This window comes from Pimephales promelas, chromosome 5, assembly GCF_988280905.1.
Source record: "Pimephales promelas chromosome 5, fPimPro1.hap1.1, whole genome shotgun sequence".
In the NCBI taxonomy this organism is placed as follows: Eukaryota; Metazoa; Chordata; class Actinopteri; order Cypriniformes; family Leuciscidae; genus Pimephales; species Pimephales promelas.
This window is the reverse complement of record NC_142773.1, coordinates 22487423-22503435: the sequence shown is the minus strand read 5'-3', so window position 1 is coordinate 22503435 and position 16013 is coordinate 22487423. Positions and strand designations below refer to the sequence as shown.

The window sequence follows — 16013 nt, the reverse complement described above, 5'->3', positions numbered from 1 at the left end:
TTCATTGTCAACGCAGTGCAGCAGCTATAGCAGACCTTGAGCTGGCTGTCTAGCATACTCATTTGCTGCCCTGCGGCAACTGCAGCAACCTACCACTGAGCCTGGCGTGATGTCACGTCCAATGAAGTGCGCTTGCGTCCCCATTGCGTCTTAGTCCGCCAGAATAGGCGTGGCTTAGCGTATATAAGCAGGGCTCGGAGGTTGTTTTCCTGATTTCCAACTCTTCAGCGAAGCTCTCAACATTGCTGGATTCCGAGAGAAGCCGCCTCCGTCTGAGGAGTGAACAGCCAGCTTCTTCTAGAGAGAACCGAGGTTTCGTTAGGTAACCGATACATACTCTTACGAGAGGTTCTCCCACCAAGCAGTCACTCATGAGTCCCAGGGAATCCTGGGGATTCCAGATTTAAGTGGGGAATAAGGCGCCAGCAACGCGGGTCGGCATCAGTACATAAGCACTCATAGGGAATACAGAGCGACGCTGCTGGTCCGTATTAACATATGGCATATTGTAAGTAAGTAAGTGTGAGCGCTCGTGACCGGGGACGTAACTTACATTCATGGCCAGGGGCAGATTAGCCTCTGGGTTCTGATCGCCGCACTTTATGGGCTCGAAAAAACTGAACTGGAGGTATGGGCGTGGCAACCACACCCACGGCCTCTGTGCTGGAATATGGCGGCTCGCTGACAGCAATGGCTGGGTGTATTACATTTGCCGTCCCGATGGCTTGAATGAGGAACGTTTTGTGATAACTTTGTGATGCGTGAGCAGCGCCGGGGGTTTATTAGTAAGCGTGAGTGGGCTATGAGGCTGATATGAGGCTGTTATGGCCCGTGTGACAGAGCAGGCAGAGAGTAGGTGTGAGTACAGAATTGTGGGCACATTTTCCTATATCTAACACTCGAGCGGCATTTTCCAGAGTGGGCTCTGTGGGAATGAGAGTGGGAATGTGAGATGTGGGCACCACTTAGAATACCAATGGCGTGAGTTGGATAACCTGACGTTATACCCTTGAGATTTCTCTGGGTCGCCGTAGAAACAGCGGTTGAGTGCAGACGAGTAGGTAGTATTACCGGCTCGCTGGCTGGAGAATTCACCGCTGCAGTAACCTATTCCTAAGTGGACTGACAGGGCGAGTTATTTCGATGGCGGTCCGGCCGGCGGGACTCGATCGTCCTTTCCTTCTTGTTGCCACTGGAAGGACTTCACGTGCTTGCGTAGATGCGAGGACGGAGGCTGACCTGGACGTTCGGTAGCACTTCGTGCAGGAGGCTGATCACGTGAGCAGCCTGCAGCGGAGCTGGAACGTCGCTCCTTAAATCTGTGGCAGCTGGATATGGGCCTTTCTCCTCCCCTTCTCAGCGGCGCCGTCTACTTAGAAGAGCGTGAGACACGTGAGTGGAGTCTCGCGGAGAATGGTGCTTTCCACGACTCTGTGTGGAGTTCCAGCAGGAAGGCCAGGATAGAGCAGCTGTCACCTCAGCATCCTTCCGCCTCGCATCAGGCGGTCTCCGTGAACGGCGCTTCTTGTTGCGCAGTCCAGCAGAGGGCGGAGTGACAGCTTCGGCATTGAATACCTCGAGTCAAGCCCAAAGGGTCGACATCGGGAGTTCTTCACAGTGGATGCAGCCCCCGACGAAGTGGCGAGGGCTCATTTTTTGGCTTCAATATCTCGAAAAGATTAATCTTTCCCGTAGCATAAGCTAACTTATGCAATACGAGAGAACCTCGAGGTGTATCAATGAGAAATTGACAAAAATGTATGTGTGCTCTCTGGGCTTTATTTAAGCAGTTTATGACCGTTCCCAAATAAAAGAACAGTTTAAGGAGTTTACATGACCATGTTGTCAGGTTACAAAGACTGTGCAAGTAAACACACTAAGTGATTCAGAGTATAAGCAGGTTCCAGGCTACTTGAAATTTCTTTCAGAAATGATGGCTGTAAAATATTATGGCTGTCAAAAGACTGACATAATTGAATATGATTAAACTTAGAGCTATTCAGACCATGAAAGATAACCATATAGATGACTGTATCATGTATAGCCTCCACAAAATCTTACAATAACATTGATTATTATAAGTGCTAACTGAAGTTTTGTTGTCTTTTGCTTTAAATGTTTGAGCTCTTTAAAATTGGGCAGATTCTGATTGGCTGTCAATGTTTTTATCATTCATCACCTGGGGAAAGAAAATCATTCTGAAAGTGATTCCATTGATATTGTTCTTCTGTCATTATCATTAGCTGTGGTGTGTTCTTCCCTATTCTCATAGAATTAGAATGATTATTGAAACTAGTTAACTTGGTTTGAACATACCTTAACAGTTTGAGACAAGAATTAATAAGTGATAAAGTTGGGCTTTGTTCTTGCTTTGAGTATAAACAACACTATTGAACTTTTAAAACTTTTAATGTGCAAAACTTAATGAATCAGCAGCAAAGCCATATTCCCCTCCTCCATGCAGACAGTATAATGATTGTATAGAGAGGGAAGAGGTTTCATATTCTTGCGAGTCTGGGTCAAGAGTACTACTGATCTTCCTGTCTCAGGATCTATTATGGATAGACTGGCTAACCTTTCATACACTAGATCACTACATTGGTGCCTGCAAAATACTGGTTGTGGATCTCAAATACAGTGTAAGGACATTGAGATAAACTAGCTCTGAAAAATGGCCAGATTCAAACACCATGCAGCTAAAGTATCAGATAGAAAGTTGCAAAGCAATAACGCCCCCCTAACTATGCAGGAAATCACTGTGGTTTCCTACAAGGCAACCCAGTAGCTGCCAAAAGTTTGTTTCAGATCTCTTTAGATAAATAACTGAGAAGTAAATATCATGTTTCATAAGGCATTCATGAGTTCGGTGTGAAACTAAAATCGCATTGTCCTGCATCTGCTTTTGCGGATCTGCGGTGAATATCTTCTTAGAAGAGAAGCTGTCATGGGATTTCTAGCTGGATCTGTTTTTGTCTTTACCTACAGTACAGAGCTCAGAAATGGAGCTCATTCTAAAAACAAAAAGGCCAACAGATGAAGCTTTGAGAGGTTGGGGCTATCTCAGGGATTTTTATCTTCATGTCTTATCAAGTGATCGCAGACCTGACAACAACATTACGTGCACAGAAAGAGAGAAAGAGTGTGAAATAGTGACTGGCAACAAGGATGCACAAAGTTCTTATTCTCTTTCTCTTTCTACTTTTTGGAATGGGATGAATGGCTGTCTGCTTTACAGTGTGGCAGGCGAAGTTCTTTGCTCAGGGTGGGATTTCTTAGGAGATGGGAGAGGAGAACAGGGGGGTGTTTATGGGGGGAGCTTGTAAGCTTGCATTGTTGCCCTGGGCTTTCCCACACTCTCACTTTTGTGTGTGCAGTCCCTTGAAAACTCAGACATGATGAATTACCTGCTGCACGCTGCATGCCATGTGGTTCAGTTGCACTGGAGTCACTTTCGCCACTATGGTTGTACCTCCTCCCCCATCCCTACACTCATCTCTCAATTTGCTTCCTTCCGTTCATGAGCAGACTATCACTCTCCCTCCCTCCATTATGTTCCTCGAACTATCTATCTTGGAACCCGAGGCACACGGCCCCACGCTGTTCAACTTTCTCTCTCTTTCTTTACCCATTAGCCTTGTCCAGCCCGCCCCTCATTGGCGGCCTGTGATGTCCAGAGGGTCTCTAGATCAGTATCCCCTCCTCCTCATAAAAAGCCTTTCTTTTCCTCTAAATGCGAGCACCAAACTGCTGGCCATTAAATGTTTGGTCCACCACAATAGAGACATTAACACACGAGTGAGTAGCTCTGAAAAGCCTGTTAGAGTGTTAGGTGAATTCAGCATGGCAGACGACCCTAGCAGCGAGCCCCATAGTACCACAAGCCTAGTGGCTTCAGCTAGAGGTTGAAACCTGGACTGAACTTTTGGGACTTCAGTGATACACACACACACACACACACACACACACATATATATATATATATATATATAGTCTCTTCTCCAAGGCTGGAGTTATTTGAACAAAAGACAAATTAATTGATATAGAAAACAGAAATAACAAAGTCTTTACTTCAATGAAATGCAACCTCATCTTACTGAACAACTGAGATGTGTACGTGAGTGTGTGTAAATGCACGTGTCACAGTAACAGGCAAAATACATCTGCATATCTTACTTTTTTCGAGGTCAACAGATTACTTTCTTTTGTGGTTCCATGTGCTTGTGGCTTTTTTCTTTTTTTTTTTTTTTGACGTGAGTTTCCTTACAGCAATGAATCTGCACAACAGCACAACCTGCCAAATAGAACAATCTGTAGAATGAAGAGTTGGATTTGGCCCTCAATCCAAGCCATTATTACTGGTTGACCTTTGAGGGTGAAAGGGGGAGAGAGCAGGTGACCAGAGTTCAATCCTTTTAGAAAATTGCTAAAAAAAAAAAAAAAAAAAAAAGGTAGAGAGTGAAGCATTTCTTTTGGACAAAAAGTCAACAATTAAGTTTTGATGTGGCTCAAAATGACACGGAATGGCAGAAATTCAAAAATGGCACGAATTAGTCTGAGAAGAAAGGTTTTGTGTGTTTGTGTGTGAGAAGAAAGGTTTTGTGTATGTGTGTGTCGAACATAGCACTGACTGAAGCTAAATGTACACCAGCCAGTGATTCTATGAGGAAATCTTAACAATAGCTCTCTATCCTCCTCTAATGGCCATTTGTTTTATGAAAGAGAAAAGGGGAATATTGCTGATATATTTCATATTCTCTGCTTTGACTTTGACAGTTTCTCCTGAAGAGCAGAAGCTGACACTGCACTTTACAGTAGCATTCAGAGACAATCCACAGCAACCATGAGGATTGTAAGTGTCTTAAAGACATCTCACTCACGGTGGTAGTTGAGGAGTCCGAGAGTCTTGTCATGTCATTGATAGTGTTGCCATGACGAAGCAGAGTTTTGTTTCGAGATGAATGAAGCCTGCTAAAAACCTTCTCTTATTTTACCCCATGGGGAAATTAGGTCATTGGCATGCAGCCTGTATGGGGTGTAAATTACTGTCTTAATTGGGCACTTAGAAAGTCCCAGTTGGAGCAAAGAGCAAATGGATAAAGTAATGCTGGTTATACTGGTCAGTGTTCAGCTCTGCAATCCAGATCTGGCAAAGATTATACATTTTACCTCGTAAATGTTTACTTGTACTTTAGTCAGTGCATTGTACCTTATTTATAAAATGATAGTTCTGGAGGGGGGGGGGGGGGGTGGGGGGGGTTATTGTAAATGTGTTCAAATGTAGCATCGTTAGTTCAAACCTGTGGGATTTTTTTCTTCTTCAGAACACAAAAACATATATATTTTGAAGATTGTTAGCATCAACATTCTTTAAAAAGAACAAAGGTTTTGTTTTTGACCATTGATGGGTTTGCTGTCCATTGGGACAAAAAAAACAAAAAATGCTGAGATATTTCTCATAATATATTTTATGTTTTACAGAAGACACAGACCCCTAGTTATAAACTCCCATATCATAAAATATGCCAGTGCCAATGTTTTGTCTCAAGATGCGCATTAATGTTTTTTTTTTTTCTAAGCCACGTTTATAAAAGCTATTGGATGTCCTAATTGAACTAAGGCCTAATCATGGTTTAATCTAAGGCGTGTCTGTGAAACTAGGCCAGAAAGTCAAACAGGTTTGGAACAAGAGTGTAAGGCTCAACCCTTGGCCCTACCCCTCTGTTTTGCGCATTCACGTCTAGGGGTAGGGTGTCCCGAATCTTGTTGAGATCGAGGGGCAGGGCGAAGGGTTAGGGCTACATAGCCCTCGAAACAGAGATTTTTCAGATGCACACTCCAAACGGAGGGCTACGAGAAAGTTCACAGAATGCATCGCAAATCACCGTCGGATGGCTTCGTAAACAGTAAAACATTTAAATTTTGCGCCAGATGACACCAACATGCACTATAGTCATTTAAATTAAGAAATGCTATAATAAATGACCTTTCCGATCAGAAAAGACATAGATTTCGAGGAAGGAATGTTATAATCATCATGTTTCCTCAAAGTTAAGAGCAGCTGCGCTGACTTTCAGTCGTTGTCATGGAGAAATCCTGTAAAAACTCCGCAACGGCAGAGCCACCGCTGACGACTGATGACGTATCGGGTTCATCAAGGGTTGTTCCAATTCGCATCAGGAGAATATTTAAACCCTTTGGCCTTTGTAACTCTGTTTTAAGGGCCAAGGGGTACACTCAAAAACAATGGGTAGGGCCAAGGGGTGAATTGGGATTGAGAATAGGACAGTTGCTCTTATTTTTGATATTATAAAAGCAATAAGCCACTTGTTGCCATGTTATTTTACCACCGGTTTTACATGTCAAGCATGTCTGACTTATTGATGTAATCTGTACTCTGAATGCTTTGTAAATATATCATAAAGCTTTATAGAGCACATAATTTAAGAGTGACATACTGTAAATCTTGTTTGCTTTCCAATTTTTTTATTTTTTTATTTTTTTTTTTTTACCTAACAATAGTTAATTTGGAAAAAGTGCTGGCACGGCGAATTGACCAGTAAGATTTTAATTGAGTTGTTTATTTCAGAAATATTAATTATTATTCAAATATTAATCACATCAGCATGCCATAACTGTTCCGCAGAGTGTTTTTAATAGTTATGAGCTGTGTGGAAACACACTTAATAGTATGATAGCTTAATAGTGTTGAGGCAGAAGTGACATCAGAAACCTGAAAAGTAATTCGCCGCTCGTTCCTTTCGAGATTTTTCTGTGGGGTTTTATCATGGCGTTTTTCGATTTATGTGTAAAAGTAAAAAATAACTTAACTATATCATAAAAAATGGAAAGAAATCCAAGTCCAGGCACTCAGTAGGTTACAAAAGTAAAAAAAAAAAGCCTTTATTATATGATTGAGGGCTAAACCATTAAAAAAACACCAACGCGTATCGGCCCACTGGCCTTCATCAGGGTGTTGGTTATAACTTAACTACGTTTTGTTCTACAACGTAAATTACACCCATAGCCAAAACATGAATTTTGAAGCAGTTTTGTTCATTTTATTAAAATGTACGTTTTAAATAATTAAGACAACATGGGGTGTGAGTGTGTGTTTAGAACAAAACATCAAAATATTGTCAAGTTATGTTTACAACGGGCATTATTTTACTCATACATAGAAAAACCCCATAGGAAAAATTCAAAGGAATCAGCGGTAAATTAGACTTCCGGGTTCTGACGTCATACCGGCTCCACTCTGGCACTGTTAGTTTTTGTTGCTCTGCCATGGCAACTGGTCATGACTGCAGTTTCACAAGCTGTGTCTAAAATCTAACGCACTCATTTAGGGGAAAACCATTTGTAGAGGTGTCCGCAACCATAGTGGACTATAAGTAAATTAGTATACAACTGATGTACACTCAATTGCTCATACCCATAATGCACTGTGAGGGTTGCGCTGAATGAATTTTCAGTCTTGGCAGTGATGACATCCACAACATCAACCAACATATGCAAAAGAGGCAGCCCTTCCGGCACACTCAAATTGTGTCCCAAATGACACAATACACTAAAACTGTATTCAAATGTGTAGTGAATGAATTTTATATGGTTATTTTGTCATTCAACATTGGATTCTGAAAGTGCCCAATGTTCCACAGATTTTTTTTTATTTATTTTTTTTTCTCCTTGAGTGCATAATTTACGTATATTTAAAGTGCACGTTTTCTTTTTGGGATTTTCATTGTGAACTCACTACTTGCACGATTTATAATACAAAATTATATAGACCTTATGTAGCCCCACCCCTTCAGCGCTGCGCTCGTTGTCTTTTGTCTTACGGTCTGTATTTTCACAGTGATCTTGCCTATTTATGAACGGCTTGTTTTAAAATCTTCCCGGTCTACTGACATTTGTTAAGACATCTGCTTTAAACATTACAATCCTCATGATAACTTTCGTTAACTTTACATTAAGTAAATCCACTTCAAAAGCTAATTACTCCTGGACATCAATGCCATAGAGATATACAGAGCGACCGCAAAAACGGAAGTTCAAAGACAATATTCTAAAGATGGCGGCGCCCTCGTTTCTCTGGTGCAAGGTCTATAGAATAGTGCATAAGTAGCCTACGCAAATTGGGATGCACCTTCTAGTGTACAAATTGGCTCATTTGTTTTCAATCACTCATTCAAGTGGACTACTTAGGTATAATGAATGAGATAATTTGTGATTTGGATACAGGCACAAGCATGAAAGAGAAAACTGACCATAGAAGAGTAGAGTACTTTAGCAATGCTAACAAACTTGATAACGTGCAGCAAAAATTAGCGTTCACATACGCGCTACTTGAGAGTATTTGGATTTAGTCTGTAGCCTACGCTGCATGCTTTTTTCTTCCTTGGTCCTATTCTTCCAAAAAAGTAGACCTGTACAGTAGGCTATATAAGCAAAGCGCAATTTTAGAGATAGCTAATGAAAATCACTTAAACTATTGCATGTTTGTTTCATTTCGAACAAATAGCCTACGAGAGGTTTTGGTGAATAAAACTATCAAAGTGTTTCCACAAGTAAAGATACCTTAATTAAGCAGTTTAAAGCCACTCTAAAATGAAATTTGGCAGCTGTCATCGTCTGCGCTTCCTTCAGTTTCTCTGTGGCGGTTGAGATCTTTATCGAGCTCGCGCCTTTAAAAGCACCAGCGCGCCTCCCGCCGTCCTCCGTTTCCCTGGCAGCCCGTGATGATTGACACGCCGAGGCTAACCGGACCCTCCCTCTCCTCTCCTGCTCTCCTCCTCTCCTCTCCTCACTTCAGCTCTGATCGCGAGCCTCAGTAACTTTCTACAGCGAGAGGGATGCAGCGCGCGCCCAGCGCAGCCTGAAAATGGCAACCCTTTGGATTTATCCGTCCCTACTTTTCTTTCTCTTATCCTCCCTCACGCCGAGTCAAGCCTTACGGAATTACCCAGAGAATGAAGGTAAGAGGACTTTGTGTTTAACAAGTAAAGCATAGGGTTAATTAATGGCTGAGGTTTGCGGGAGACACAGTTTACTTAAGTGCGATATAGGGATGATGTGGTTCCTAATCATAAGGTGTATGAAGCAAGCAGATACATATAGCAAGTGCATTGTTTTTAAGTAGGGTTTGTTGTAATATTAGTTCATCATGCCTGTTCATGTCCAGCAGCAGAACTCGCTCTCGAAGTGTTACCGGTGGATTGCGGCTGGACGTTTTTAATATACGTATTTACACTGCACGCATGCACGTGCCAGTGATTAATGAAAATGATGGCACATGCATGGTCAAAAGTGTTATTATTAATAATGCATATATTTGCTACAATAATTTGTTGTATAAAGTAGGCTATATGAATGTCATTTGAAACATTTAAAAATAAGCTGTGAACTATTCCTCTTATATTGGAAAGTCACAGAAAAAAGTTGAGCAACATTATTATTATTTTTTTTTTAATTTAATGGTTGTGGGTTTAGAAAGTTATTTAATGTTATATTAAAGTGTTTATGTTGTTTGAAAATATAGGCCTATAGCCTAATGAATCATCTTGCTAAGGATTTAAAAAATGAATAAAACAAAATGAAGAACAGTCGACATGATTCGACTGTCCAGAATTGATGCATGTGTTGTGTGCAATGTGCCGTATGGCAAGCAGGATATTGAGAGAACTGAAAGTCTCTATAAGCCTGATCATTTATCAGTGACCATAAGGTGATTTGTTAATAGTGTGTGCATTGTTTCTATATAGCAGTCTCAATGCATGCAAGAAAAATCTGTTCCACAATCTGTTAAATAAATAATAAAATCCTGAAATAGCATACAAGTACCAGTTCCCTGCCACAAGAGTGAAAACACACAACACTGGCCAATTTAGCACTTTATTTGAAAATAAATTTAGAATGGTAATCTATGGTTGTATTAATATACTTGGAATGATGGTTTAAAGTAGATCAATCCTCTCAAAGAGCATTTTTTATCTACGTGTGCCAGAGCTGTGAGTTGCAGCAAATATTTCAATATGGTTTCAATGTTTGTGTGTGTGTGTGTCAGTCGAACAAGCTTCTTTTTTGGCACAGCTTAGCACTTAAATGTCAAATGTTGGAATTTGAGTTCAGGAAAATGCATCCTTGATAGACAATGAGGATAATGATTCCATCGAGATGCAGAGCTTTTGAAGTCATTTCTTATCCCGAGCAGAATAGTGCAATAACTTTTTTCCTTGGTCCTTTCAGTGAATTCAGTCAATTGCAGGAAAAAAAAAAAATACATCTTTTTGCTTTTTGAATCTCAGAAGCATTTAGATTGCATCAATGCCAACCCTTAAAACCTGAAGAGAATGCCTTTTGTTGGAGAAAAAAAAAAAAAAAACATTTGAGTGGACGATGAAATTGAGTTTAACGTGTGGAAATAAGACACATCATTTTGTGCCCAATAAAAGGACTAAAGAGTGCTTTTCTAGTGTTGGTGTCTCTGTGGCAGTCCAGTGACTGAGAGCCGCTCTTGCTCTTGCTCTCTTTTTCTTTCCCAGGGCTTGTTTTTGTAGCCTCTTTCCTCTTTATAAGGTTTTCTGCTCTCATCTGAACCTTCCCCTCTGTTATCGCCCTAATTGGTTGACTTTAGTCCACTGCCCAATGTCTTTGTATGTTTTTGCGGTAGCTTGTGTGTTTTTTGTGTGTATATGACCAGGGTGCATAACCGCTCATGGAGTGGCTTTCAGCGCCAAAGCACGGTCTCTTCTGCTTTGTCTCCGCCATGCTCTATGTGATTGTAAATAACGTCGTCTCATCTGGAGGACGCCCGCTGTGCTTGCTCGCCGAGCCGTTAGACTGACCAACGTTTGTTATTTTAAGCCGCAGTGGGAGTGCGGGTGCAATGTTACACTGGAGCAATGTGAACACAATGACACGGGAGTCATTTGCCACATATGGACCAAAATGTGGAAGTCATCTAAGAAGGAATGTATTCTGAGAGGTCAGGGGACAGTGCTGTAGCTAATGTGAACAACAGAGGGCGCCTTGCAGCACTGGAATTCTTTTGTGAAGTTTTTTTTTTTTTTTTGCGGTGGATCTTAGCACAATTTTGTGAAATAAACCATTTGGGGCAGAAACCAAAAAATCTGTTTTTATTTCACTATATTGAACAGGGTTGAGATTTGTTTCCCTTTTAAGATCTTAATGCTATTATGCCGAGACATCACATGTTTTGCAGACTCTTGCAGTTTCAACAAGCATGGACGCAAATTAGTCAAACCTAAATTTACAATAAAATGAGGAAGAGCACTAACAGCAGAGGGTTCATACCACCACCTGCTTGAGAAAAGATTATATTGAGTCTGATCCGGGTTGGCGAGCTTAATTCGGTTTAATGGCTTAAAATAAACATTTAATCTTTTTGCTGAACCCCTGGAATGGTCACTGATTTATGTTTTTTTTTATTTCTTCTTCTTTTGCTTTAGATTAGTATTCTACCTCTGCCATGGGCCGTTTTTACTCTGATATTCCTCTCTCTTTCCTCTCTTCTAGCGAGTTTGGGTGACCTGTCCCTGTTGCATGCTTTCATTTACTGGGGTAGCAGGATTAGTGGTTCAGCTTCCCCCCAGGGGAACAGGGTCTGTTTGTGAAGGAGCCTCTGTTCTCTGCCTTTTCTCCAGATTTAAACAGTCTGGATTAGAGTGCCCCCATGGCCAAATGCCTCGGCTAAAACAAGCAAGAGAGACACACACACACACACACACATTATCACGGATTCAAGTCTTATGATAATGTATATTTGATTTGCTAGATTACGGCATTTTTGTATTCTAAAATTAGAATCAAATTATACAATTGCATAAATAATATACATTTGATGAGACTAGACTGTCCATCCATCCATCAATCTTTCTGTCTGTTTAGCTGCTGTATATAGCTAGATAAACATACATCTAATTTATCAGAGGTTTATCTCAAACTTTTTCACAAATGTCTCTGGAAAAATTAAAATAGAAAAAAAAAGATATTTATTGCTAAACTATATACAATAATATTCATGTGCATCGCATACCTCAGATAAATTGGTTTTGGGTAAAACTAAACATTTCAGTATTGAAATCTTTGACTTTAGATTGCATCTAGTCTCATCTTGTTCCAAACAGGTATGACATTCATTTTTTTTTTTTTTTGGTGCATGCAGTGAACAAAACATCAATGGGGTCCGATGTTTTTGTCCATTCATTCTACAAAATATCTTCTTTTATGTTCTGCAGAACAAAGAAAGTCCAAATTTGTAATTTCTTTGAGTTGATAAATTGAGATTACTGGAGCCTTTCTCAGGAGACTATTGATCTATTTATCGATTATACTTGTTTAACTATGTAATTGGAATGGGAATCATAAAATATATTATTCTATGATTAATCACATCAGTGTAATTGGATTGCTTTTAGCACCATCATTATTTTGTTCATGACCTTGAGCTGACGTGGACATTGATTGTCCGCACCACCGCTCTGATTCACCTCTATTACTGGGATTACTGATGGCTTTATGCTTTGGGACCTTTGGAGGCCTCTTAATTTCCCACCATACACACTATTATCACCACACATGACCAAAGGCTGAGGGCAAATGATTTTCTGGACACACAATGGCTCAAGCCAGGTAATGGATATCCAATAGTATTAGCAATGAAATAAAAAATGGTGAAAAAGGTAGGGGGTAGATGGATAGCTATTGATTTTAAAGGGTTAGTTCACCAAAAAATTAAAATTATGTAATTAATGACTCACCCTCATTTCGTTCCAAGCCCGTAAGACACATCTTTGGAACACAGTTTAAGATATTTTAGATTTAGTCCGAGAGCTTTCTGTCCCTCCTTTGGAAATGTATGTACGGTATACTGTCCTTATCCAGAAAGGAAACAAAGACATCATCAAAGTAGTCCATGTGTCATCAGTGGGTTAGTTAGAATGTTCTGAAGCATCGAAAATACATTTTGGTCCAAAAATAACAAAAACTATGACTTTATTCAGCATTGTACTCTCTTCCGGTTCTCTTGTCAATCTGCGTTCACGAGTCCGCAGTATGGCTGGGCAAAAAAAAAAATGCAAGTCTTCCTCTGTGTCGAAATCCTTAGACATGTTTGCGAAGATTGGTTTGTTTACAGCGTGCGTCTCCCTCAGACTGTAAACGAAGCTCTTTCGCACCAGATAACACGTCAGCAGCTTCTTACATCAGCGACGTCACGTTCAACATTCTACCTAACCCACTGATATCACATGGACTACTTTGATGTCTTTATTTCCTTTCTGGACAAGGACATTATACCCTACACACATTTTCAACGGAGGGACAGAAAGCTCTCGGACTGAATCTAAAATATCTTAAACTGTGTTCTGAAGATGAACGAAAGTCTTACAGGCTTGGAACGACATGAGGGTGAGTCATTAATGACACAATTTTCATTTTTGGGTGAACCAACCCTTTAAGACATCATCAGTATATAAATAGATTTTTTTCTAAGAAGGACCATTTTACGTGATCAGTTATTTGTTTTGGTTGGGCTCAGGTCATTGTTTGGGGTTCTAAATTGTTTTTGTAAAGGAACCCTTTCTGTGACATGCTGGGCTAGTGACCTATATTCACTGGGATGCCCTCTGTTCTGCGGGCACAAAGCATTGACCTGTCATCTACAACTACTTGTGTCTCGGACGAATGAGCTGCACTATCCCCCCCTTTTTTTGCTCTCTCACTCTTTCCTTTCTGTTTCTACAAATGAACGCATCTGACACTCATGTTCAGTTACCGGTTCTCTGACTGGAAGCTCATTAGCAGGCTAGTCAACACAATGGAGCCTGACTCTAAACATCACGCTGTGTGCTCCGCTCTCCCTGCGGTCTTGCTGGGTCCCAGACTAGTCTTGACCTTTTATTTGTTTTAATTGAATTCATCTGCCTGCCTTTGGCCTCGGCTTCTCCCTCTCTTGTGCGCTTTAGAGAAGCGATTGTGCTTGGAGAATCGCCACCTTACTGCAGCAGCACTAAACAAACAGCAGGGTTTTTCAATTTGCTCGGCTCTGTGTTATTGACCGGGTGAAATCTCTCACTGCCTCCGTCCCGTATGCTTCGAGTGTCTGTTTTCTGTGTGTCGGAGCTGACGGTGGACTGTTTGCTCAGCTTGTCTAGGCTGGCTCCTCCTGTGCGGTGGGTCAAACGATGGCTGGATTTACATTTCGATGCAATGCGACCTTGCCACCGACTTCTCCCCGCTCACCCGAGGAGCATCTTTTTTCAAAAGCCAAAACCAACATCCTGCTTCGGGCAGCCAGCTTCTTGGGTCACTCTGATATCACATGCTGTCTTTGTGACCTGATCCAGTCTTATGCGGTTCTTGATATGGCACTTTAGATGGTCAACACACAGTGATAAAAGAGGGGTAATTTAAGTAATGCACCTCTTAACTGGAAAATAATACAGCCAGCCTGGTCATGTTATAAAGATGGAGCAGCATTTTTTGTTGGAAAATAGTTCAAGTGATACGATAATGTACCACAAAACTATTGGTGGTCACAAGTAAGTGCACTGAAAATGAATTGAATGAGGTTTGTGAGAAGATGATGCTAAAAATGAATTCTAGATTTCCTTTCGAAGTGTAGGTTTCTAGTGTCATACGACCCACTTCTACAACCACAATGTGACAGAATAAAGTGAAATTGGTCAAAAAAAAAATATGTATATAAAATTTTGTAATAATGTTTCTAAAGTCAAGTAATTTCGAAAAACATTTTTAAAAAATGTTTCATTAAACAATTTAATTTCAGTTGAATAATTTATTATTTTTTAGATAAATAAACAATTAATTTATATTCATTTATTATTTTAAAATACATTTAATTTATTATTATTATTTATTTATTTATTTATTTTACAATTTGGGCTACATCCGTTAAATGATAGTTCACCCAAATATTTAAATTCTGTCATCATTTACTCACCGTCAAGTTGTTCCAAACTTGTATGAATTTATTTCTTCTGAACACAAAAGAAGATATTTTTGAAGATTGTTGGTAGATGGGCTTCATTAACTTACATATATATATATATATATTTTTTTCATACTATGAAAGTCAATCAACTGTTTGGGTACCCATATTCTTCAAAATGTCTTATTTTGTGTTCTTTTGTGTTCAGGAGAAATTTGATGGTGAGTAAATGGCAGCATTTTTATTTTTGGGTGAACAAAAATGAAATATTTAAATATTTTACCTTTAGGTTAAATATTTATCTGAAATATTTACCTAATGCATTAATCACAAATCAGGCATACTGAAATGAATGGAGTCAAACATTTTCCATCTAGCAGCCAGGTCATTATGGGAATTTTTGTGGTCTTTTTTGTTCAGTCCGTGTAGAGTCTGATGGCCAGCGGGAAATGGCAGAGGAAAATGAGAATGAAAGAGATGAAAAGGATAGGAAAAGAGTGGTCATTGTCTGAGGGCTTCATTCTCCATGCACTCTCCAGGCCGGGGCTGATGTTGGCAGCACAATAGCAGGATGACCTGGCAGCTGATGGGGGAAAAAAAGAGGCAGAATGGAGATGTGTTTGTGGGAAGGGTTTGTATGCCAATGAGCTTTAGCCTGGACTGACTGAAAGTCTCTCTCTTTCTCTCTCAGTCATTCACACTCTTTTCATTTTCAGCTTTCTCCCACTCTATCCCTCCTGTGGCCAATTTTGTGCCAAGGGACTTGAGGATGCTGTCATTCAAAAATCTTGTCTTCTAAAGCTTTGTATTCCCGTGACTCCAAGCGTTGTCCTCCTGTGTGATTGTCAGAGTGCATGTGTGTGCGTATGCGAGTGTATTCAGCTTTCCTTCTCTCCTGTACTCAGTTTTGTGTGTGTGTGTGTGTGTCAGTGCTTGTCTGGGTTTGCGGTGCTCTAGATACATTTTACAGTACTTTCATAGGGCAAACAGATTTTTCCTGTTTTCACTTTTTTTCAATTTACAAGATTTTCCTCAGTATTTT

General features: G+C 40.3%; 1 protein-coding gene across 2 annotated transcripts in view; it reads left to right on the top strand.

Moving 5' to 3' along the window:
• Positions 1 to 8799: 8799 nt before the first annotated feature.
• epha4b (eph receptor A4b) overlaps positions 8800 to 16013 on the top strand; it is a 134171-nt gene continuing 126957 nt past the window's right edge. Inside the window, exon 1 of one of the 2 annotated variants that reach the window (XM_039654694.2) lies at positions 8800 to 8975. In XM_039654694.2, the coding sequence (XP_039510628.2) occupies positions 8882 to 8975 (94 nt within the window). In that variant the 5' untranslated portion in view covers positions 8800 to 8881. The remainder of the gene's footprint in view (positions 8976 to 16013) is intronic. The other variant, XM_039654695.2, reaches the window with a different exon arrangement.